The sequence below is a fragment of the Taudactylus pleione genome, unplaced genomic scaffold (assembly GCF_031769625.1).
Source record: "Taudactylus pleione unplaced genomic scaffold, aTauple2 ptg000212l, whole genome shotgun sequence".
NCBI lineage: Eukaryota > Metazoa > Chordata > Amphibia > Anura > Myobatrachidae > Taudactylus > Taudactylus pleione.
In genome coordinates, this window is record NW_028284614.1 from 3393164 (window position 1) to 3419895 (window position 26732).

At 47.2% G+C, this 26732-nt stretch overlaps 1 protein-coding gene across 3 annotated transcripts in view; it reads left to right on the top strand.

Moving 5' to 3' along the window:
• CAMK2A (calcium/calmodulin dependent protein kinase II alpha) overlaps positions 1-26732 on the top strand; it is a 249234-nt gene that overhangs the window by 107576 nt on the left and 114926 nt on the right. For all 3 annotated transcript variants that reach the window (XM_088478264.1, XM_088478263.1, XM_088478262.1), the window contains one exon: positions 9198-9257. In XM_088478264.1, the coding sequence (XP_088334390.1) occupies positions 9198-9257 (60 nt within the window). The remainder of the gene's footprint in view (positions 1-9197; positions 9258-26732) is intronic.

Consider the following 26732-nt stretch of genomic DNA (forward strand, 5'->3'; position numbering starts at 1 on the left):
ACACATAAAACTTAATTGCTCATTGGTTGTCATTTTAAAAGCCAATTTTACACCTAAAGTAAATGCACTTTTAGTATGTTCCCTTATCAAACTCATAAATGCAAATATAGAGACAGTCCATATCCAAATCTTGTTATATGTATTTAAGAAACATTTACAGAATATATAGCAAAGCACTGCAAAAAATGTAATTCATGCACAGTCTCCAGCATTGAATATTAAACTTCCCTTCTTATTGGTCTCCCAGTTACCAGACTTTTGGCCTATAATGATTTTGAATTCACTGCATATGTCCTTCTACAGTTGCCAGTCCTTTCTCAGATTGCCTATATTTCCATAGGGAAGCCAGTTTAATGATTATCAGCTTGCCGTACTGTACTTGCCAGTTTTTACATTTACCCCTGCAGAGTGCCTGGAGGGGAGAACCAGTTTATCAATGTGGGGGCGGGGCTGTGTGAATTTAATCATTTAGCTCCGCCCCTAATAGCATAATGGTGCAAATCACTGGTCTGCGAAGTGGGCAAGGATGATGTGATTCTATGAGAATTGTGTCACTGTATGCCCCCCCTCTCCCCCATAGGAAGGTGGCAGGATGAAAGAGAGTGACCTACTCCTTTGGGAGTTAGCGGGATTCCCCCAAAAAATGTATGAGTCCCCGGGTGTTCCGAGAAAGTTGGCATGTATGTTGTGTGCCGACTCTATTCCATACCCTTTAAAAACCAATCACAGGTTGAAGGCAATTGGCTATCATTAATTTGTTGAATCTAATGACATGTTAATGTGATTTAATTTAACTGTTATCACTAAAAAATGCCCGTTGTCAAGTGTGGGAACTAGGCTCTTCCATAGGGTATGGGTAGGTATTCTGCCTACTTCAAAAATGTTTTGATGCAGCTATTAATAATATATAAACATATACTTACATTGCACCAGTATATTCTGTTGCTATTGAGTTGTTAGTATCTTTTCCGCGGTCTCCTCATGAACGTACTTGTATGTACATGAAATCTATTGGCACCGACATTCGTCACTGGAAAACGTTACAATAACTACAGGCAAGACAAGAGAAACATTTGGGTGTAAATTATTAAATCCGCAGAATGCTGGAAGCAGCTGTCTCCATCCAGCTGAGCCCAACTGAATAATGTGCTTTAACTTCCTACGGTTCCAGCTTCCTATAGGCTGAGCATTTACTTAATGCATTATAAACAAGTCCGGGTTGTGCAGGTTTGCACTGAGCAGCAGATTTCAAATGCAAGGTTGGATTCTCAATGTTTTAAACTGTATACAATTTCCACATGGTCATAGAATCTAAGAATTAGATTGGTAAATAAACCTTTTCATTGCATATTTCCTTAAATTGTCTTTTATTTTACTTGTCCAAATTGTCTACGTATACACCCATCCCAGCATTGCCATTGGACAGATCAGGACAATACAGTCACGCTGCTGCTTTGTGATGGCATGTAGATGAATTGTTCCTATGGAGTAGATATAATGATGTAGCACGTGCCCACCATGCACGTGGAAGGGCAGAGGTACTACCCCACTATAATCTCATGTCTCTCAGGGGCCTATTCATCGTTACTTTCCACACTCCCCATACATTAGTATGGGGATATGGAAAATATGGTATTCATCAAATTCCGAAAATTATGTATTTTCGGATTATGATGGAGTTAGTATTCGCCACTGTGAGGTGGCGAATAACAGGTGAGACTTACCTACTTCCAGCTGGTGAGGTCCCCCGGCGTCTCCCTCTGGCGCTCTGGTCCGTCCTCTGGCTCCGGTGGCTGCTCGGACACTGTGTTCTCCCAGCAGAACACCATAAAGTTTAGAAAGAAAATTTTTTTTTTTCTTCTAAACTGTACAGTGTTCTGCCGGGAGAACACGTGTCTGAACAGCAGACGGAGCTGGAGGCGGCTGCAGCGGGCAGGTAAGTGCGGGACAGGGGGGAGGGGGGGCAGGTGAGCGGAGGGGGGAGAGGGGGTTGGGGGACACACAAAAATACTGCTGCTGTAGGCAGTGCTGGTTTTACGAATGTAACAGCACATGCACAGCACGGATTACAGCTGCGGTAAGTTAGTGTAGGCAGGGAAAACTATCTATTTCCCAAAAAGCTGTCATCGCTTTTCGAAATAGATAGTTATGGAGAGGAGGAATGATGAATTCCTCCGGTAATTAGGTAGAACTCCATGCGAGTTATAAACCTAATTACCTCCAGAGAGTTTTAAGTTATGATGAATAGGCCCCTCAATTCTCAAACTCCAGTGCACCTGATTCAGAGGTGGACACAAAAGTGCCCGCAGATGCGTCTATTGGCGGTCGCCCGCCTGCAACTTTATGCAGATACAAATCCTTCCCTTTGTACAGCCGTATGTCTGAATGTGCTACTGTCGGTGTCCGTACACGCCGTGATACCGATTGGTATGTCCTTAGGTGCCAGCACCGGTCGAACCATTAAAATGTGCACCAGCACTAGGTGGGTGCAGTTACTCCGCCCAAGTATGGCCTTTGTTCTATCTGAGTGGTTTAGCGTTTGTGTAGGCAACCACTGTCACTGATACGCCCGCGACACTCCACAATGCCCATTAGATGAACCATCTCCGTGCCTGCGCTAAGCCACCTCCCTGTCACCGCCCAGGAACGCCCACTACATCTTCAACACACTGCGCCTGAAATCACAATGGCGACTCTGCCCGGACACAATGGGGAACGCATGCGCGATGCGACGCAGCAGCAACAATTGCTTCATTATGTCCGACATCGATATTAAATCGATATTAAATAGAATAATCACACTTAATAAGGAGAGAGATTTGGCAATGGTGAATAGGTAGGATCACAGCATGGACAAATCTATACTTGGTGCAGGGTGTGCGATGAGCACGGACCCCTGGCACCAAGGGGGGCCTATGCCGCACATTCATTCACAATACGTACCTCACCGCCTGTGCCACAGAGCCATGTGTCTGAAAATCTGTGCATGCGCACTACAGAAATCACTAGGATTATGGGGTTCGCGCCATTTTCCCAGAGATTGGCGCATGAGCAGTAGATTCTTATACAGTGACAGAGTCTACTGAGGAATCCGCCCGTGACAGAGGGGGGAGGAGGCGTACGAAAACTGCACACGGTCTCTCCCCTCTCTTGATCTGCCCCCGGTTCACAGGTTGGGTGTGGGTTTAAAGAAGGATGATACTCTTAGATAAACCTACAGGTGCACATCCTGGATATAAACTTTGGGTATAAATTCACTCTCAGAGTTGTGTAAGATAAAATTACAGCCTAGATTGTTGGAAGTATTTGAACAATTATGATGAAAAAGATAATTACAATGAAGTGTAGTTATAAGTCTCTCGATATTGGTGACAATAAAGAATGCAACTCTAAATTAGAAGGAGGCAATTGTCATGGGAGTTATCTGGAGGACCAGGGGCAAATTTACTAAGAATTGACTCTGGTCGAGTTATTTTATTTTTCAACTCGATTAGCATCGCCGAAACTCGGGTGATTTTAGGCTCCTGAAACTCACAAAGTTACTAAGAAGTGAGTTTAGCTGAGAGTGAGTTGGCCGTTGGTGAAGTAGATCGAGATATCTCCACCGAGTAGCAAGTTTTGAAGGAGATTACTCACCCGAGATTGCAGTGTCTTCTCTTTGCAAAACTCTCCCGAGCAAGCAGCCTGCACATATCAGAGAGATATGTGAAGGCTGCTTGTTTTGTACCTGTAAAATAAGGGTTAAATGTCAAAGAAAAAATTATGTAGGGTCCGCCCCCAAAAGCATAACCAGCCTTGGACTGCACATCCAGTCCTGGTTCCTAAAATTATGGGAAACAAAATGAGTAGGGTTCTCTCGTAATTTAGGAACCAGCACCTGGCTGCAGGGCCTTTCCTGGTTTTAAATATAGGGGGAAAAATATGCGTAGGGGTCCCCCTATATTTAAAACCAGCACCGGACCCAAACCGACCGGGGTGTAATGTCACAGCCAGGAGACCCTATTACCAGGTCTCCAGGGCCAAAGCATTAACACCTCAAGCCAGTCAGCCCAAGTCGGAGATCTCAGGGGAGGTGGGGACCCCCCCAAGAAGGGGTCCCCCCCTCTCCCGAAACCCCAGGTTTGGTCTGAAGCCCGGGGCTCTTCCCTGCACCCCTGGGCTGTGGGTACGGGGGTAATAATGTGTTAAATAGTTGAAAGCTATTGTAATTTCAAGTGGAACTACAGGTGCCAGTATGCCTACCCTTTGGCACTTGTGGAACTACAAGTGTCAGCAGGCAGCCAACACCCGTACCTCCACTGTAAAATAGTTTAAAAAATGCAGTTCACACACACCGTATACAGTAAAACTTTATTACACACCTACTTACCTTACTCACACATACCTGCTGCCAGCTGGTCTGTCCCCTTGTCCCCGTAGAATCCATTTGGAGTACCTGGAATAAAGATCCTATACTCACCTCCAGCCTCGCGCTGGTCTCTGCAGCATCCAGGGGTCTTGGCAAAATAATAAAACGGAACCCGATCAATATACTTACTGTAACGGTGTATGTGTGTGACCACATAGACTGCTACCTGGCTCCTGACTGATCAGTGTGAACTGTCAGGAGCCGGAGCCAATCAGCAGCCGCTCTACTGCTTGGGCTGACTGGCTTGGGGTGTGAATGCTTTGGCCATGGAGCCCCTGTGATCGGGTCTCCAGGCTGTGGCATTACACCCCAGACGGTTTGGGTCCAGTGCTGGTTTTAAATATAGGGGGACCCCAAAGCAATTTTTTCCTCTATATTTAAAACCAGCACTGGCCCTGCAGCCAGGTGCTGGTTTCTAAACTACAGTGGAACCCTACTCATTTTGTTCCCCGTAATTTTAGGAACCAGGACTGGCTGAGCAGTCCGGGGCTGGTTAGACTATAAAAACTATTTACATACTTAAAATTTAAATACTGGTAATCATGCTGTCCTGCTGATGGGCCTATTTTTATGTGGAGGTCTGGAGCTGTAGCTCCATCTGCCCCATTGTTAATCTGGCCCTGGTGAGAGGCAACAACAACATTGATGCTAGCTTGGATCAGACGAGTGGTATTGACATTGGGAACTGTTGTTCAGTTATTACTGTTATGTTTGTACAGGCTCTCCTGCACTTTTTAATAAATATGCACCTTTTACTAAATACCTTGCCTTTTCATATAGCTTCCAATTGTGCTTATATATATATATATATATATATACATAGAGAGATAGAGAGAGAGATAGAGAGAGAGAGAGAGAGAGAGAGAGAGAGAGAGAGAGAGAGCTGTCTATTTCAAAATTATAAGTTTCACTGGCTTTGAAGCATGTACGGTTGTATCCGACTTTGTATGCAGGTCTCCTGAAGTGTTTTTCTATGCAGTCTCATGATCAAAGGAAAATCAAGTAACCCAAGATGTGATTGACAGTGTCTGGTGCCGGTTATTATAGCCCTATGACAGCGATAGACAGCCAGATACATTTCAAAACCCTCATGGATGGCCCTTTAAATTTCATAACGACATCACATGACCCTCAATCTAAGTAATACATTTAAACATATTTAATCAAACAAAGAAACAAGGATCTGTGATAACATATCAGCATGTAGTTTTAACAAATGTTACAACTATTACAAAGACATCTGACAATAAAGCAGGTAGGAACTGGGGGCCACAAGAGAAGATTGCGAGGGCCACAAGCAAACATTGTTCCAGGACATAGCTGGGGATCTGGGCAGTTTTGATGGCTTCCAGATACTGCGGGCCTGATTAAGATATGTACGCAATGCCGTTATTTACGAAGGTGGGCAATTATCGGCCAACTGTGCCGTGTCTTAGCCGCAATGCGCGATTGAATTACCAAATGTAACTACGGTTATAGTGAAGATTTAGTCGCAAGTGACTGACAGACAGAGGCCATTTTGTGGGAAGTAACAGAGAGCGGCGGCAAAATGCTGGCGCAGCATGACCGTTTTCGGGCAATGTACCAAGCTGCATCTGCGATCCCATACTCAGAAAGCATATTGCTAGCATCTCAGTTCTCGCCGCCATTCTGCGCGACTATAGGAATACTCAGATGGTCTATTATTGAAGAATCTGCGATCACCGCTGCGTATTTTTATGCACTTGCCTGGAAATACATTTCCAGGCGATTGCATTAGTGCCCACATCTGAATAAGGTCTAACCCACCAACTGTAGAATAGTTAAAAAAAAGTAAAAAAAAAATAGTTAATAAAAAGTTTCTTCATTTTTTTTTTTTTTAAAGAAACTTTGAAAAATACCATTTGTTTCTTGTTTTTCTTTTAGTTTGAAGTTTAGGGTTGTTGGGAGCAATTGAACAAATTGCTGTTTTAGAGATCTAACAGATGTAGCTGCTGCTATCATCATTTGTTTCTGCCCAATTTCTGCTTTTGTAAACTGGGAAAGCCACCAATTTCGTAGAACAAGTCTCCTATATCTAAACAACGTTAATAATAAAACGTGACACACTTTCTGCAGGCAGCTCTTATTTCATCACTTGTAGCTCCCTGGCGTTCGCTGCCTCAGCGTGATCTGTAACTGAGAGTGAGGGGAATAAATAAAGGTTGTGGATAGCACAGGCTGATGAGCTTTAAAGTTATCCCTGATGTACTGTAACTGAATTAACCATATCCAGGCTCATTTAGAGTTGGGGGCATTTGCGTGAAAAGCGCAGGCATTAAAAAAATAGCACTACTGCACAATTATATATTTAAAGGGCAAGAGGGTACGCAGAATTGGGCCAAGTACAGTAAGGGCCTGTGGTGTGGGGGTCATTCAGACCCGCTCGCGAGCGGCAGGATGCTCGCAAGCGGGTCGATGTTCCCCACTGCGCATGCGCACGACAGAGGGAGCTCCGTCGTGCGCATGCGCGAGACCCGGCGAGCAATGGGCTTACCATCGCTCCGGGTCTCGCACCAAAGGGGGCGTGCTGTCGATGTTGATTGACAGCACGCCCCCTTTGGTGGGCGTGCCTGCCAGACGGAGGCGTTCCCATGGGAACGCCTACCGTCTCAAGCCGGCCCCACTGACATCACTAGTGATGTCAGTGGGAGTGATTTTGGCTCTGATAGAGCCAAAATCACTCCAGGGCTTGCGGCAGCGAGACCCTACAGCAGGGTCTCCGTCGCAAGCCCGATGGTCGCGATGGTCAAGACCATCGCGACCATCATCATGGACGCTCGCTATAGCTGTGGGTGGTAACCCACAGCTATGCGAGCGTCCATGAGGACGCTCCAAAAAAAGGAGCGTTCAGCTCTGAATCAGGCCCTGTGTGTGCAGTGGCAAAAACATGCAGACCTGGAATAAAAGGTATATATGCCTGTGTAAGCCGTATTATTTGTGGGAGGTCAGAGGCAGGATAAATGGAAAATGATGGAGATGATGGTAGACAGCACAATTAATTTCTTGTGATTGGCTGTCTGTGAAAGGCTCTGCTGACACTGATTGGTGCTTTCGTCGTCGCCCATGCATGTATCATGTTTTTGAGACTGTTTTTTTTTTAACAAATTTGCTTGCATAGTCGACATGGGGACTTGTTTCTGTTGTTTTAGAGATGTCTTCCTAGTTTAATTGATACCTAATAATAGTGAATGTTTTTGTTGCACATAAGATAACGGGATAACAACTTGGGCGCAAGACGAAAATAAGTGTCTTTGATGTGTGACCAGAGTAAATCAGATGTACATTAGAAGCCGCTGTTCTGTCTTGAGCTCCGCATATGGGCAGAAAGGACCTCTATGCCCCTATAACTAGGGGGGCTATTTACTAAGCAGTGTTAGAAGACAGTGTGAAAAGTGATAAGAAAGTGATAAGGTGCCAGCCAATCAGCTCCCAACTGTCATCTCACAACCTGTCCAGTATCAGCTACCAGCATTTTGGACCAGCACATGCAATCTCCACCATCAACACCCTCATCATCAACCTCCTCCTTAATAATTGAAGGTAGTCCTTCCAAAAAATGTTTTGTGGGGGCCCAAACAAACCAAGGAGTTCAGCCACGAAAGTGTCAGTCCTAGGGGTCAATGTACTAAGCAGTGTTAGGAGACAGAGTGAAAAGTGATAAAAAAGTGATAAGGTGCCAGCCAATCAGCTCCCAACTGTGATCTCACAGGCTATGTTTGAAAAATGACAGTTGGGAGCTGATTGGCTGGCACCTTATCACTTTCTTATCACTTTTCACTCTGTCTCCTAACACTGCTTAGTAAATAGACCCCTAGGTTTTAAAAGTTAGCAAGTATGCTACACTTGTCCTTCTCTCACATAGGGGTCTATGTACTAATCCTTGGAAGAGATAAAGGACTGGATGTATTAAGCTTGTAAATGCATCGAAAACTTCAAAAAATGCAATTTTTGGTTGCATTTCCATATGTACCAAGCTCCGGAATGTATCTAAAAATGGCATAAAGGATTCTTCAGAATTCTTTCCTCATCATGTTTTCCTTTGGTTTGTCCTATACCTACAGTAAAGCTGGGTACACGCTGAGACGATGTCGGCACAATATGTAGTTTCCGGCCAAATCGGAACGACATATGGGCCGCACCGCTTAGTGTGTACGGCCAATATGCGTGCTCCCGCTGTCGCATACGTTATCGTTCGGTCGGCCGTGCTGCCTGATATCGCATGCTGTGCGTTGCAGGTATTGAAGGACAGAGTGAGGGACCGTTCCATCGTTTATTACCTCGTTCTAATGTGTACCCGAGGTACGATATGTCGGCCCGTCGGTACACACCGCTCAGTGTGTACCCGGCATTAGGGAGACATTGAAGAGGACAGGGGGAAGAGTTGACCACAGTGCAACCAATCAGCTATTACCTAACGTTTGACAGAATGTACTTGATAAATGATAGATAAAAGATGATCGGTTGCTATGGGCAACATATTCCTTTTAGAAGATTTGATACCTCTCCCTATTAGACAGCTGACATTACATTCATGGATGGGAGAATAAGCACATTTCCTGACCTCACAATTATAGATGTGCCAAAATGTTTCCCTGTGTTGAAAAGCTGAGTGTGTTCCAACTTGTGTTATTATTATTAGCAACTATTCTAAATAATCCCCAAACTATGAGCTGAAGTTACTTTGGACTTCATTCTACTATAGAGTATTATTGTCTTGATAAACGCAATGTCCTGAAATAATGTTCTATTCATTATTATTTTTCCCCAGATCACCAGAAGTTGGAGCGAGAAGCGCGGATTTGTCGACTCCTGAAGCATCCGAATATAGGTCCGTCTTAAGTACCTTATACAGACAATTTGTGGTCTGGTTCAAATATGTAAAATAATGACTCTTTATACAGTCTTTAACCAGCAACTGTTTGCCCAGCATATCGAGGGCAGGCTTAGGCAACCTTTCCAGCCTTAAAGATTGTTATAATTGAGTTTGGGGGATATTTACTAAACAGTGACTTTTCAAAGCCTGCCATTTTAAAGCCAGTGGTCAAATCCGCCCATAATTTTGTAGGCATGAGTGGGAGGTGATCACCAGAGAAGAGGCGAGGTGCGGGTAAAGGTGCGTACACACTGGGCAATTAAAGTGGACGACTGAATGATAACAATATCGTTATCGTTTAGTCGTCCACTTTATCGTCCATTTTTAACATCAAAAAGATGAAGGATAACGACGACGCGCGTTCCCGTGGGTCGTTCGTCATTATCGTTCATCAAGAAAACATGCAGGCCAACCTGACGATGTCGTCAGGTTGCTGCATGTTGGGGAATGGGGGAGAGAGGCCGGCGCTGAACGATATCGTTAATGATATCGTTCCGCGGGTGTGCTCAATGTCATGAACGACATTGAGCACACCCTGCCGGGGACACACTAGACGATATCACTCAGGGAGCATATCGTCTAGTGCAGTGTTGGCTAACCTTGACACTCCAGCTGTTATGGAACTACATAACCCAGCATGCACTGCTACAGTTTTGCTATTAGGGCATGTTAAAACTGTGGCAGGGCATGCTGGGATATATAGTTCCACAACAGCTGGAGTGTCAAGGTTAGCCAACACTGGTCTAGTGTGTACGCTCCTTAAGAGGTTGATCTACAGCTGGGTTGGAGCAAAAATCCCTGGGAAAACGCAGCTGGCGCCATTTTTACGGAGACCACTTTGAGATGATACTGGAGATGTATGGGGGGGGGAGTGTTTATATTTTTATTGCAGAACAATTGTTGCAAAAAGTACAAATGTAACAGTGAAAAGCCTATTAAATAGTTACACTCAGCACAAAGCCAACCCACAGAGTATCTGTTACCAGCTTGTGAAATCCGTACTGGAGTCCTGTCTTCAGATCTTAAAGACCTGCCAGCAATAGAGATAATTCATGCAAACATGGACATAGGCGTATATAACACAGGCCCAATATTATATGTGTGTTTCTGCTACTCCGGTGATATTGCTCTGAACACACAATGTACAGAAATGTAGTGACAGGAATTTATTAATGTTTTATATCATTTATGAGCAGCCTGTCAGGTTCAATCTGTCTCCCTAGATCCACGGACCTCTCTCTCTCTCTTTTTATATGGGACAGCAGAACTGCCTATTGCAGGGGAGGTTTCCATAGCAACAGATTGGAGAGACACATGGAGACACTACAGCAACAGTGATCCTACTACTATCAGCACGAGATAAAAAGAGCATTCGCAGCCAGGATGCGCAAAATGGAGGCTCTTAATAGGTGACAGGTGCCAACTGCAGTTTAGCACTTTGGCACTTAGCTTTATGGTGATATAGTGCAGCCATGTACAGTTGTGGACATGTAACAACAATAAGGAAACGTGGACATCGAGATCACCAAGATGCATGCATGTGTACATACTGTATGTACTAACACAGGGCCTGATTCAGAGCCGCTCGTAAGCGGCAGTACGCTCGTTCCGAGCGATGTTCACACTTCTGCGCATGCGAATGGTTTATAATACGCATGCGCGAACCAGTCAGTGCGGCCGAAAAACGTTTGTTCGCTATATAGCGAATGCCTGCTACTTTGAGTGACAGGATGAGGCGTATGTGGGTGGTAACAGGGGAAGGTGCTTGAAAACGGGGAGTGGAATTAAGAACGCAGGCGTGCTTAAAGGTCAAAACGGGCGTTTTATGGGTGTGCATAATTAATACAGCAGCGTCATTGACCACGTCACCTGGTTTTGTTTATAGTCAAAACTGCTCGCAATATAGTGGTAGGAAAAACCAACCACAAGAATAGCGAGCAGTTCATACGCTGATCGATGTACTCGATTAATCTAATAAATAGCGGACATGACGTATGATGCGAGTGGCCAGGGGGCCGTATTTTTCAAATAAACGTCCGCAAGTTTTGTTTGCTCGTTCAGACATGGAGGCGTGAACAGACCGCAAAGAGCAAACGGTTCATTTGAATAGCCACCCCCTTTTTCTGAACGAGCGAGCGCTAATTGCGTCCGGCTCTGAATCAGGCCCACAGTTGCCAACTCTGCCTGATTTGCAGGGTCTTCTTGTCCCCATTTTTGAACACTGACCAACTGAATGCTGCAGTTCTCACTAGCTGCTCCTATTCCGGGAGCTTGCCAGTGAGATGAGCCTTGCAGTGCAAGCGATACGGCTGCAAGTATGTTTGTTGTAGGTAAGAGCCAGCCAAGCACGCCAGCTAGAATGCTCTGAGCTACATGCATACAAAGCAGGCCTGTCTCAGCAGGCTGTACAGCCTCAGGCGTGGTTGGGAGGATAATTACATTTATTTCCGGGATTACACCAGATCTCATTTAATGGCTGGGATTTTTTTTTTTTCACTATTTGTCTAGTTTGGAAACCGATGTTTTTAAAACATTAACATTTTCAATTTGTATCAACCTCAACAAATTATTGAATTCACTTGGATACCCTAACGAATATGAATATGTGTGCTTAAGATATGTAAGAAGCAGGCAGTGTAAATGTATTGTTTTTGTGTTACCCTTACCAATAAAACGTTATTGTGGTATACATATGTATACATACCGTACACTAACGACACATACCGCTATAGTGTGGTGACGCTAACGAATCACTAAAGAAGGACAGAGCAATTGGTTGCTTGGAAGGCGGGAAGGCGAGGGGGGGGCGTGTTAGGGCTTGTTAGATAAATACTGTAACGGTGCGTACACACTAGACGATATGCTCCCTGAGCGATATCGTCTAGTGTGTCCCCGGCAGGGTGTGCTCAATGTCGTTCATGACATTGCGCACACCCGCTGAACGATATCATTAACGATATCCTTCAGCGCCGGGCTCTCTCCCCCATTCCCCAACATGCAGCAACCTGTCGACATCATCAGGTTGGCTTGCATGTTATCCCGATGAACGATGATGACGAATGACCTGCAGGAACGCGCGTCGTCGTTATCGTTCATCGCTTTTGTGTAAAAAACGGACGATAAAGTGGACGACTGAACGATATCGTTATGGTTCAGTCGTCCAATTTAATCGCCCAGTGTGTACCCACCATAACATTTCTGGTGACTTCTAAATTGTTGAGAATTGCAGCAAGTTTGCAGCGACTTTGGCCTCCAATTTGTGGTATATAACAGCCAACCTGCCAAATTGAAACGGCTGTCAGGGCACCTGTAAAAAAAATTATTACAATAATGACAGTACATGCCCACCATAGAAACAAATACTATAATAAGCTGCAGTCCACCACACTCCCCCAGACCCCTCATTCACTACTGTGTTACTCATAGGGGCTCATAGGCATCCAAGGTACTTGGCAAATAAAAGACCATACTGGGCGGCACAGCTGCCTCTTACGAGGCCTCGATGGTAATGACAGGTCACTCACTGGCACTGCCAATAGAATAAAGGGGGCACTGAGATTGGTCAGAGCTCTCCTTCCCTTTTATGGAAGTGCCCACAAGTCACCTGCCATTACCATCAGCACCTCATAATAGCTTGTTGGGGAGGGGGAGGGGGATTGGAGGAGATGCCAAGTTTGCTCAACTTCCTCTACACGATTTTACTTGTATAACTTGTGGTGAGAAGAGATATTTTATCACTGAAGTAAAGAATCATCAATATCAGTGATTGCTAATAAATAAGCCCCTTTCTCTTGTAGTGAAAGGTGCTGGAAGTTTAGCTATAAAGCAGCTATCTACATCGCAGTCTATTGCCCACAGCTACTAGCGGACAGGACTAGGGGCCTGATTCTGAGGCGCAAGCTATGTGCGTGCGCTCGCTCTGAATCAGGGCATCCCTATTTTTTTTTTTTGACCGGCCTCCAGGGCGATCGCACAGCTGTGGGTGACCACCCACAGCGTGTGCGTGCAGCCTGGCGATGGTCGCGATTATCGTGACCATCGGGCTTGCAAGGAGACCCTGTGGTAGGGTCTCAGATCTCGCAAGTCCGAGTGGACTTCCTGCTCTAATAGAGCAGGAAGTCCACTACTGACTAGTGATGTCAGTAGGGCCGTCCACAAACGGCAGGCGTTCCTTCGGGAACGCCTCCGTTTGTGCAGCCATCCCCCCCTCCCCGCCTCCAAAACGGGGCGATCATCATCGACAGCCGCCCCGTCTTGTAACGAGCCCCGGAGCGAGTGATTTCTCACTCGCTCCAGAGCGCGCGCGCGCATGCAAAGGCCCACCAGTGACCCGCTTGCGAGCGCTATGCGCTCGCGAGCGGGTCTGAATCAGGCCCTAGGATACTAGGGATGCAAATCTACGTGTCTTTCTCCTGAGGCACCGCCTGTCATCCTCTGCCACCTCCTTCCTATGCATGAGGGGCCTATTGGCAATGGGTGAGGGCTGTGGCTCACTGTGCCCCTCTTCTGGAAGCTTCAAATCTGTTCTGCTGACCTGATGCCCATTCTGCAGGCTCCTGGAACAGGTACCAGCGTGGAAATGGCAGCGAGCCATGGCACTGCCCTAGTTGCGGCTCTCTGTAGACCCCCCTCGAGTGTGTGGACCCCTGGGCGACCACCCCAGCTGCCCCGCTGATATTCCAGCACTGCATGATATGAACTCTGACTATAGTAGCTGGCAGTAGGTGTCCACCACTTTATCCTATGTACATAATCGATGGTGCCCAAGTGCGCATGCGCGAGACCCGGCGAGCGACGGGGAAGCCGTCGCTCCAGGTCTTGCACTAAAGGGGGCGTGCTGTCGATGGTGGGCGTGCCGGGGGCGTGGCTGCCCAGACGGAGGCGTTCCCATGGGAACGCTTACCGTCTGGGTCCGGCCCCACTGACATCACTAGTGACTAGTGACTAGTGACTAGTGTCAGTGGGAGTGATTTTGGCTCTGATAGAGCCAAAATCACTCCAGGGCTTGCGGCAACGAGACCCTACCGCAAGGGTCTCGTCGCAAGCCCGATGGTCACGATGGTCTTGACCATCGCGACCATCATCATGGACGCTCGCATAAGCTGTGGGTGGTAACCCACAGCTATGCGAGCGTCCAAGAGGCCGCACTATTAAAAAAAAAAAACGCCCTGATTCAGAGCGGGCGCTCGTTCAGAGCGTCCGGCTCTGAATCAGGCCCAGAGCACAAGTAACATTTAGCAACACAATTCTCCATACACAGTACAGCTGGGAAGGTGAAGGCTGTCATAGAAGTGCTAGAGGTTGTGAGACAGTGGGGAGGACCCTGCTCCTAGGAGCTTACAATCTATGCATTTGTTTTACAGCACCTCTCCTGGGATGTCAGCCAGTTCCCAATTCTGGGCATACTTGCCGACTTTCTGGATGAACCCTACGGAAGGGTGTAGCCAGGTTGGTGCAGCACTGGGCACGGCGGCTGCAATGGTGGGCTGTGCAGGGGCGTGGTGACACAATTGCGTCATCATGGCCCCGCCCCCGCTATACAATACAGAGATTTTACATGAGACACTTGCCCTCTCTTGCGGGCAGCTGGGAGTGCCACCCAAATTTTGGGAGCCTCCCAGCCATTCTGAGAGAGTAGGCAAGTATGATTCTGGGCTTAATTCAAAGGTGCTCGCAGTAACGATGTCAGATGCAATATTTTTAAACTGCGCATGCGTCCAAGTTGCACTTCGCAAGCATCCCGATGGTTACCGCCGGGAGACACAAACAAATTTAGAATGCTAGAGGCCAGGTGGTAATAAAGGTTGATTTTAATCTAAATCGATGTTGTGTTTCAGGGGTGAAATCGCACATTTACTAACATTTAAAAATCAATATAAAAAATAGGGCCTCATCTGTCAATGAGTTTTATCGTTCATAACAAAGTGATAAAACTGGCTGCGTATGATAAATGGTGCTCCAGCCAATCAGCTCCCAACAGTTATGTTTCAAACAGATGACAGTTGGTAGCTGATTGGCTGGAGGCCCTATTATATTTATTTTTAAGTGTTAGTAAATGTGCTATTTCGACCCTGAAACACAACAGTGATTTAAACTGATAAAATTGATAAAAATCTATTAAAATTGACCTTTAGTAAATTTAACCCCAGGATTTCAGTGGGCGTTCCTGGGAGGTAACAGGAAGACAGACACATGCATGTCACGTGCGTGTAGCGGTCAGTGACTGCGTCTAAAGAGGCCACACACTGATGGCGAAATTGCACCTGCCATAAAGCTGGTGTATTCTTTGATGTAGCGACCGATGGTGCACCGATGTTGGGTATTAGTGCATGTCTAAATAAAATAGCACCACCGCCAGTGGATGTCTCAATAGGTTGAGAATCAGTTATGGTTAGGGAGGCCAATCCTGGGCCGTTTTTTCAATCCCAGGGTTCGGGATTGAAAAAAATTTAATTCCAGGATTCCCTGAATACCTGGGATTGGTTTGGTTTTTTAAAAAAATGCCCCCCGGCCCAGCCCCCACAGTGATTTACTGGGTTACAAATTTTTATACTGTAGTGCAGCTATGGGTTGACTTTTGGGGCGTGGGTCCCCTGGATTTCTTTGGTTGGGCTGCTTCAAGGCATCGCATTTTTTCCTTTCTTGCACTTTTAGCACCTCTATTATTTGTTTAATATATATGTATTATTTTCACATCTTTATTTTTCACCTTACTATATGCAGCAGTAGCTGCTCTTATCTATCTAACACCTCTTTACACTTCACCTTTCCTCATTAGAGTGATGCCCTGGGGTGGCTCAGCTGGGCCTGTTTGGGGGTGTCCTGCGCTCAGGATTTCAACCCCAGTATGTTAGGGACCTACCCTCAGAGGTTACCTGGGCGCGGTGGGTAGGCCCATAACCATGGCCATGATTATGCCAAAACCTCTATTTATTTATTGCAAAATTCTATTGCAAAATGTATTATATTATATATTATAATTAGTAATGTTGGAGTTGTGCACTTGTAATTCTCATTTTTCAGTTTTTTCAATCCCAGGATTCGGGATTGAAAAAAATTAAATTCCGGGATTCCCTGGATACCCGGGATTGGCTTGGTTTTTTAAAAGAAATGCCCCCGGCCCAGCCCCTACAGTGATTTACCGGGCTCCGGGGCTTTGTAGTAGCGGCGGGGTATGGTAGTAGTGGCGGTGTGTAGAGGGCTGGGTGGGCGGGCGCTCCAGCCGCCGCAGGGCTGCGCAGTGTGACCTCTGTCCTCACATCACTCTGCACAGTGCCCACATCCGGGGGAAGGGGGAGCCGGGCAGTGGCTGAGCTCACCGCTGCCCGGCATTTAAAAAAAAATTTATGGCCAATCCTGAATCATACTTGCCCACCCTCCCGATTTGGTCGGGAGCCTCCCGAAAATCGGGTGCCGTTCCCAGCCTCCTGGGAAGGCAGGCAAGCCTCCTGCAAGCTGCCAACCCCTCCTGCCGCGATGGGGCCTGTGACGTGATTCACGGCGAATCGCGTCATTTTGGCCCTTCCCCCTGCTTCACAATGCCAGGATTATCGACATTGTGTAGCGGGGGTGGGGCCAACTTGAGGTGACTGAGTGACCATGCCCCCTCTCCGCCCACAACAGCCAGCCACGCCCCTCATTTTGCCGATCTGGCTTTCCCCTCCCGGAAGGGGCAGCCAGAATGTCGGCATGTCTGTCCTGAATCCCTTTATTGGAAGCTTCCAATCCAGGGTTTCAATCACGGCTATTTGTAGGCCGAAATCCCGGGGTGGCCTTCCTATTTATGGCATTAGCATGAATCCAAGGATATTTATTTACTGAATTAATTTATTGTGATCATGGGTGCTGGGAGGTGCCCTAGTTGTGGCATACTATATCAAATGCTTTGCTAATTTCCTAATGAGCTTTATCCACTGCTCCACCCTGATCTATCACTGTACTAGCTGAGTAGATAAAATCCACTAGATTTCTGCAACATGATCTCCAAGCAGTAAAGCCCTACTGCCATGGATCTTGGCTTTTAAATAGTCATCTACAGGTGTGCCCTTATTCACCTAGCCTCAAATCGTGCCACAAAAAATGTGACTAAGCCACGTCATACATCCCATTGCTCAGTGTATTTACTTAATTCACGTCTTTTTCACACTGCTTATGTGATAAACGCACAGTGGGCCTGATTCAGACCCGCTCGCGAGCGCTGAGCGCTCGCAAGCGGGTCGATGGTGGCCCAGTGCGCAGGCGCACGACGGAGCCGGCTCCGTCGTGCGCATGCGCAAGACCCGGATAGCGACAGGCAAACCGTCGCTCCGGGTCTCGTGCCAAAGGGGGCGTGCTGTCGAAGCTCAGTGACAGCACGCCCCCTTTGGTGGGCGTGCCGGGGGCGTGGCTGCCCAGACGGAGGCGTTCCCATGGGAACGCCTACCGTCTGGGGTCGGCCCCACTGACATCACAAGTGATATCAGTGGGAGTGCTTTCGGCTCTGTTTGAGCCGAAAGCACTCCAGGGCTTGTGGCAACGAGACCCTACCACAAGGGTCCCGTCGTAAGCCCGATGGTCGCGATGGTCTTGACCATCGCGACCATCTTCCTGGCCGCTTGCTATAGCTGTGGGTGGGCACCCACAGCTATACGAGCGGCCAGGAGGCCACTCTAAAAATCAAAAAGGACGGCCCTGATTCAGAGCGAGCGCTCTGTCAGAGCGTCCGGCTCTGAATCAGGGACAAAGTACACAGACCCTGTACGCCACTGGTGGATTTGCGTGCTATAGCAGTGCGACAAGGACGCTAATCTGAGAATAAAACAAGAGACCGTGGGCTGATAATATGTTTGAGCTGCGCCAACCATACCAGTTTTGCGAAAAAAGTGCCCCCAGGTACAATACAGTTCAGTTTGCATGCGGCTGCGATGCGAAAAAGACGTTGGAGTCTACAACTTGCTATTCACATCGAAGTCGCATCATGCACCTTGCACCATATAGTGCAAAAATGCTGGGTGAATCAGGACACATCTGTAAATTGTTGGGTTTAAAGCGATTCCATTAATTATACTGCTGTTGATGTGAGACTCGTATGTCTCTAGTTATCATATTCTTCTTTAGTGGTCTTTGTTTGTATAGTGAAAGTACATTTCCTAATCTCCAGTAAGGCTTCAGCAGTGATTGTTTAACATGTTTGATTAATAGCGCTGCAATCACTACTTCTTCATTCTATTAGTACTCCTGGATGTGTACCCTCAGAACCCATTGGCTTATCTACTTTTTGGCTTACATCTGTCATGTATTAAATATATTTATCTGTAAAGATTAGTAGGGTCCATGTGCAGTGTCCTTCCCCCCAGCCATACCTTCTGCCGACAACGCCATTAAACTCCCCATCGCCTGATGAGTGCTCCCTCCTAACACTGCAGGGTAAACCATCAACCGTAGTCATAATGAAATAATGACACAGAGACTTGTATAAAGGGAAAGGAAGGTCAGCTCTATTTATTTTTGAACTAATTAAACTATTGAATTCATAACTGAACTAACTAATAGAAGAATAAAGAAAGAAAGACAAAAAGACATTTCTATGCCAAGCAGCAACTCTGACATAGCACTGACCCACCCCCTGCCAATCCTATAGGCGTACCAAACCTAACCCCACCCCCTGCCAATCCTATAGGCTAACCAAACCTAACCCCACCCCCTGCCAATCCTATAGGCTAACCAAACCTAACCCCACCCCACAACACTATCTCACTAATCAACTAGCCCTTTCTTGTCCAGAGTCCGACACCCACAGGCTCGGGTGTTTAATTAACTCCTTGCATATGAAATGCACTCCGTCCTACTTCTCCAGCAATATTTTCAAGATGTTGCCGGCTCGGAAAACAGCAAAGGCAGCCAATTTGCCATCACCTGCCAGTTACCATCTTTTTACAACTGTCACCCAAAACATGGTGCCACCGGCAGAATACTTGGGTGAATGGCGCACAGTGGGGTCTTGTGGTGGGTGCAGGTGAACCGGAACGTGATTTAGGCTTACAGGTCTATTTATTAACTCTTGACGATAATACAGATTTTTTGATGTATAAAAATATACGCCAAAAATAAATAATCTGACTTCTTTTCCAAATAAATGCTTTACCTAAATATAAGGGGCCGCATTTGCTAACGATAAGAGGATTGCGGCAGTACTTGTACCATTGTGATCTAGCCTTAAATTGGTATCCCCATGCTATGCTTCGGGGAAACTTAGGGCCTGATTCAGAGCCGCTCGTAAGCAGCCGCTCGTTCGTTCCGAGCGATGTTTGCCCAACAGGGGAAGGTGCTTGAAAACGGGGAGTGGAGATCAAAACGCAGGTGTGCTTAAAGGTCAAAACGGGCGTTTTATGGGTGTGCATAATTAATACAGCAGCATCATTGACCACGTCACTGGGTTATTTTATGGTCAGAACTGCTCGCATGATTGCGGTAGGAAAAACCAACCACAAGAATAGCGAGCAGTTCATACGCTGGTCGATGTGCTCGATTAATCTAATAAATAGCGGACATGACGTAGGATGCAAGCGGCCAGGGGGCGTAGTTTCCAAAAAAACGACCGCAAGTTTTGTTCGCTCATTCAGACATAGAGGCGTGAACAGACCGCAAAGAGCGAACGGTTCATTTCAATAGCCACCCCTTTTTTCAGAACGAACGACCGCAAATAGCGTCCGGCTCTGAATCAGGCCCTTAATCAGAAGAAACCATTAAATAGTCTCACTGGCAGGGGCCTCTCGTCCTGCCAGCAGTAACCCTTTAGTAGGTACAGAGACTCATGTCTTCACAGGTGAAAGGGATTATCTCCCTTTAATGAACAGACCTGTAAGTGTCATGTTAACATCCCCTAATCTAGATATGTTAACATTAACCTGAAAATTCCCCCGAAAAATAATTAACGTGCAGAAATTCTGACACATCACCCTGGAATTCATGCAGGCACCATGTGTCCACATATCATATTCAAATTCCATGTATGTGTGCCGTCTACAGTTGAATTCATCTGGCTGCTAAACTCTCCTGCTTTCCAGATACATGCACCTTGATTATAGCGTGGGCATGTTGTTCGCTGCAGATGTTATCACACCTGCCCCCCCCTGCTGCCAGCCCCTCCTGGAAACTAGGTCAGAGTGGAGTGATACAGTATCTCAAGCTTGAGAAGGATAAAGGTTGCGATGCACTATCAGGTCTGGGGAGAAGCAGTCAGACGGCAGCATTGCGCTTTTGACAGCTCCATGGCAGGGCCGATTAGCAAAGAAACTCATCAATCAAGACAACGTGATGTAAAAGTCACTAGAAGAATAACTCGAGGCAAAGACCGTTTTACATTCAGAACAATGTAATAGAGAGGATCGTAATCGTGAATGGACCGCTACATTGACAAAGAAAATAGAATATAATGCAGTAAGTTAAAGTAATGTGTTATTACGGTATCTGGATCGACAATGAATAGGGCGGCACCAGATGCTCGACATGCAAGTAGGTTGACAGGTACAAAAGGTCAACTGACAAAAGGTCGACAGGTTGAAATGGTTGGCACAGAAATGGTCGACACAAAAATAAATGACGTGTTTTTTTTCAACATGTTTAAGAATAGGGTTAGGGCTAGGCACTTGGGGGAGGGTTAGGGCTAGGCACTTGGGGGAGGGTTAGGGCTAGGCACTTGGGGGAGGGTTAGGGCTAGGCACTTGGGGGAGGGTTAGGGTTATGCACTTGGGGAGGGTTAGGGCTAGGCACTTGGGGAGGGTTAGGGTTAGGCACTTGGGGAGGGTTAGGGTTAGGCACTTGGGGAGGGTTAGGGCTAGGCACTTGGGGAGGGTTAGGGCTAGGCACTTAGGGAGGGTTAGGGCTAGGCACTTGGGGGGAGGGTTAGGGCTAGGCACTTGGGGGAGGGTTAGGCACTTGGGGAGGGTTAGGGCTAGGCACTTGGGGGAGGGTTAGGGCTAGGCACTTGGGGGAGGGTTAGGGCTAGGCACTTGGGGGAGGGTTAGGGTTATGCACTTGGGGAGGGTTAGGGCTAGGCACTTGGGGAGGGTTAGGGTTAGGCACTTGGGGAGGGTTAGGGTTAGGCACTTGGGGAGGGTTAGGGCTAGGCACTTGGGGAGGGTTAGGGCTAGGCACTTAGGGAGGGTTAGGGCTAGGCACTTGGGGGGAGGGTTAGGGCTAGGCACTTGGGGGAGGGTTAGGCACTTGGGGAGGGTTAGGGCTAGGCACTTGGGGGAGGGTTAGGGTTAGGCACTTGGGGAGGGTTAGGGTTAGGCACTTGGGGGAGGGTTAGGGTTAGGCACTTGGGGAGGGTTAGGGTTAGGCACTTGGGGAGGGTTAGGGCTAGGCGCTTGGGGGAGGGTTAGGGTTAGGCACTTGGGGAGGGTTAGGGTTAGGCACTTGGGGAGGGTTAGGGCTAGGCACTTGGGGAGGGTTAGGGCTAGGCACTTAGGGAGGGTTAGGGCTAATCACTTGGGGGGAGGGTTAGGGCTAGGCACTTGGGGGAGGGTTAGGCACTTGGGGAGGGTTAGGGCTAGGCACTTGGGGGAGGGTTAGGGCTAGGCACTTGGGGGAGGGTTAGGGTTAGGCACTTGGGGAGGGTTAGGGCTAGGCACTTGGGGGAGGGTTAGGGTTAGGCACTTGGAGAGGGTTAGGGTTAGGCACTTGGGGGAGGGTTAGGGCTAGGCACTTGGGGAGGGTTAGGGTTAGGCACTTGGGGGGAGGGTTAGAGTTAGGCACTTGGGGGAGGGTTAGGGCTAGGCACTTGGGGAGGGTTAGGGTTAGGCACTTGGGGGGAGGGTTAGAGTTAGGCACTTGGGGGAGGGTTAGGGCTAGGCACGTGACTTGTGAGAGGGTTATACTGCCGGAGGTGATGGTTAAAGTTAGGCACTAAGGGAAGGGTTAGACACAAGAGGGGGCAATTAGAATTAGGGTTAAATGTGTCAATTTTTTTTGCGTCGACCATTTGAAATGGTTGACCTTTTAACCCTCTTGACCTTTTGTACCTGTCGACCATTTGGTGTCGACCTATTGGCTGTTGACCTTTTTATAGTCGATCTTTCTTACCACACCCATTAGTACAACGGCAGTAGGTAATGCAGAAGATCAAGATTATAGTGGTCTGGATTTGGAAGACCCCCTTATCGTTCACTTGCTCCCATTTACTATAAAGCTGGCATGTGCTCCCAGAACTAACCTCAACAACTGGTATTATCTGTGTCCAGCCAAGTTATTATAGTATCATTCCAGCAGTCCTAATTATTTGGGACTGTTCTGTTTTACTACTACCGGCAAAAAAGATTATCTTTTGGATTTGGGAATTGCGGTTGGGTAGGACATGAATGAGCGGTTTGTGTTACCTATAGGGATGGTTCATGAATGTTCCTCAGTGCTTTTAGTTTATAGCTTTATTCTTTACTTTTCAGCCTTGTATTTATAGCATCAGCCATAGCTGTTTTTGCTCACTGGCCAATAACAGTGACACCTCACAGTGGGGCCTATTCATCATCGGAGGCCGTATGGCCCCCAATGATTAAGTAATGATCTCGCTGCGAGGGATTCTTAAGTATCCAACTCGCAGCGGGGTAAACTTTGCACCGGAGCAATTCATCATTGCTCCGGTGCGGGGACAGCTGCTCCGAAAAGCAGCTGTCCTCTCGATTAGTATCTATTACTTACCCCGTCGGCGCAGCTACGCATACGTGATTCAAAGCCACGCATGTGCAAAGCCACTGGGGAGGTAGCGAGGAGACGGCGGAGGTATCTGGAAATGGCGCTTGATCTCGCAAGCAAATTCCGAAAACTTTCAGTTTTCGGAGTTTGCTGATATCAGGTTGTCCATTTGGGACCCCCTGATGATAAATGTAACTAAAATATGCGGAAACTAGCATTTCCGCATGGTTAAAGGGCAATTTATCGTTTGATGAATAGGCCCCTGTGACTAGCTGTTTGGTCCTTTTAATTAAATTGAGCAGCGGAGCAGAGAGCTCTGAAATTGGCTGACGTATAGCTTTCTTGATTGATTGATTGAGGGTGAGGGGGATCAATGAAAAATAATGGTGATAATGATAAACGGGAGTTAATGGAGAATGATAAAGATGATTGATCAGTCAATGTTTACCTTTAAAATAAATAAATGCTAAAAATGCCACAACCCACACACTTAAGCTGGCCACACACTATAAGATATACCGTCCACTATATCCTTCCCGAAGTGGATCGCAATGATAAATTGTACTCATTGTATGGTGTGTATGCCCAATCTGTCGTTTCATGGCATTCGTTCATCACGTCGTCACCTGTGCTGCACGTCAGATAGGGCGATAATCGATGAGCTGCACATCGTGTAGTGATTTTACACACAATCACATGACCACGGAATATATTGGCCCAATCTTGCCCGTAAAGACATCACCTGAGCTGCCACTGATCTATACGGTGATTACACAGTGTGTACAGATGAATTGGATACAATCGTCTGACATGATATATCGCGCCGTGGTTCGGAAGATTGCACAGTGTGTGTATGCACTATATCGTGTGTTCTGGGATTAGTGAAATTTGGACGACCTTTGCATCATTTGTCACATTTTATAGTGTTTACCCAGCTTTAAGCTAGTTACACACCTATACAATCGTCTGACAGGTCTTCCTGTTCCTGACCCATTCGTGAGATATCTTACCAGTTTATATGCACCTACGATCATGATTTATTGGAAGAAATTAAGGGTCTCATTTAGACCCGGTCGCAAGCACCGATGTGCTCGCAACCGGGTCGCAAGCGTGCACAAGCCCCGGAGCGAGAGAGAAACTCTCTCACTACGGAGCTCTCTACAAAAGGGGCGGCTGTCGATGTTGATCGACAGCTTGCCCTGTTTTGTAGGCGGGCCGGGAGGGTGGTTTCCAAAACGAACGCCTACCGTTTTGTGGGCAGCTGCACTGACATCATCAGTGATGTCAGTGGGGAGCTTCCTGCTTGATCAGAGCAGGAAGCTCCCCGGGGCTTGCGGTTGCCGAGACCCAACCTTAGGATCTCGTCGCAAGCCCCGATGGTCGCGATGGTCTTGACCATCGCGACCATCACCTTGGTTGGTCGCTAAGCTTACCTAACGACCAGGAGACAGCACTTCAAAAATGAAGCGGCCGCCCTCATTCAGAAAGAGCGCTCGCTTCTTGCAAGCGCCTCTGAATGAGGGCCTAAATCTCATCTGAAGGTCTGGTTTTAAGGGTGTCCTAATATTCATTGGTTGCGATGTAACAAGGTCGGACAAACCTGGAAGTGTGTAGGCACTGCTGACCGCCCTGTGTAATACCTCTGCTGCTGCTCCTGCAGCCACAAACCTTTTCAGCAGATGGGTTCAAAGAGATGAGGATCACAGATCACATGATAGATTGTAATGGCGTGTACGCATGGATCTGCATGTTATCTGGACTTTCAATCGTAAGTGTAATTGAAAAGCTGTATACAGACTAGGATGACGGGTCAGCCGTTTGGCAACCCCCAATCGGCCAACCCGTCGACCAACACACTTACCAATAGTCTTCCTTATGTGCTGGGGTTGATGTCACAATTGGGAGGGCATTTAAATTTGCCCATCCAGTTGAGCTGTCACTCATCGTCGTGTCCCCATAACATGTGTACAGGTGATCGTGGGTTGCCCGATCACATCAGCAGATGACCGATATGTCTTTCAGACATATAGGCCATCTGCTGTGTTGCAGGGCCGATCTGATATGTCTTTGAACGGCGACGTTCACAGACATATCGGGTGTAGATAGGGTGATGCACCATAAGTATACTGGTCATTCAATGAAAGGCCGATATATATATCAGTGTGTAGTACACTGTGTACCCTGCTTAAGAAGAATTACATCTCAAGTATGATTGTACAAGTGTACCTAGCTTAACACACAAACACACACAAACATCAATGCACAAATACAAATACTTATATACTCACACAAACACTCATACACTCACATACTCACACAAACACTCAGACACTCACATACTCACACAAACACTCGGTTACGTTCACACACAAACTAGGGGTGAGCGGGTTCGGATTTCTGAAATCAGAACCCCCCGAGCCCCCCCGATCGGAGGCAGATCCGAGTCAGGCTCGACTTTTCCCGCCTGACTCAGATCTGAAATCGAGGCAAAACGTCATAATCCCGCCTTCCGGGTCTCGCGGGTTTTGGATCCTATATAAGGTACCCGCGTCGGCGCCATTTTCTCACTCGGCTGTGGACAGTGAAGAGGGAGGGTGGGAGTTAGGGCTGGCTGGGCTGTGTAGTGTAGTGTAGTGCAGAGTAGTGTTGTGCTGTGCTGCGCTGTGCTGCTGTTGTCCATAGGGGCTGTGTCCACTACTTCAAAGTCCATAGGGGCTGTCTGTGTTGTGCTGTGCTGCTGTTGTTAATAGGGACTGTGTCCACTACTTCAAAGTCCATAGGGGCTGGCTGGACTGTGTTGTGCAGTCAGTTCTCCATAGGGGCTGTGTCCACTCCAAAGCCCTGTGCAGTGTCCCAGTCCTAAAGGGGTGCTGTAGTGTTGTCCAGGGGATGCTCTGTCCATCAGGGGTGCTCCCCCCAAGTGCTAAAAAAATAAAAAATATTTTCTGTGTTTGTGAATTGTGTGCGCAGTAGCCGCACGTGCATCAACAAAGTAGTGCCAAGCGTGCGCCTGTGTCATAAGTAAAGGGCCGGCTGGCTTGACCGTTAAAGGGTGCTGTAACCCCCAAAGTACACTCCAGTCCAAACCAAAAAAATATATATTTTCTGTGTTTGTGAATTGTGTGCGCAGTAGCCGCACGTGCATCAACAAAGTAGTGCCAAGCGTGCGCCTGTGTCATAAGTAAAGGCCCGGCTGGCTTGACCGTTAAAGGGTGCTGTAACCCCCAAAGTACACTCCAGTCCAAACCAAAAAATAAATAATTTTCTATGTTTGTGAATTGTGTGCGCAGTAGCCGCACGTGCATCAACAAAATAGTGCCAAGCGTGCGCCTGTGTCATAAGTAAAGGGCCGGCTGGCTTGACCGTTAAAGGGTGCTGTAACCCCCAAAGTACACTCCAGTCCAAACCAAAAAAAAAATTATTTTCTGTGTTTGTGAATTGTGTGCGCAGTAGCCGCACGTGCATCAACAAAGTAGTGCCAAGCGTGCGCCTGTGTCATAAGTAAAGGGCCGGCTGGCTTGACCGTTAAAGGGTGCTGTAACCCCCAAAGTACACTCCAGTCCAAACCAAAAAAATATATATTTTCTGTGTTTGTGAATTGTGTGCGCAGTAGCCGCACGTGCATCAACAAAGTAGTGCCAAGCGTGCGCCTGTGTCATAAGTAAAGGGCCGGCTGGCTTGACCGTTAAAGGGTGCTGTAACCCCCAAAGTACACTCCAAACCAAAAAAATATATATTTTCTGTGTTTGTGAATTGAGT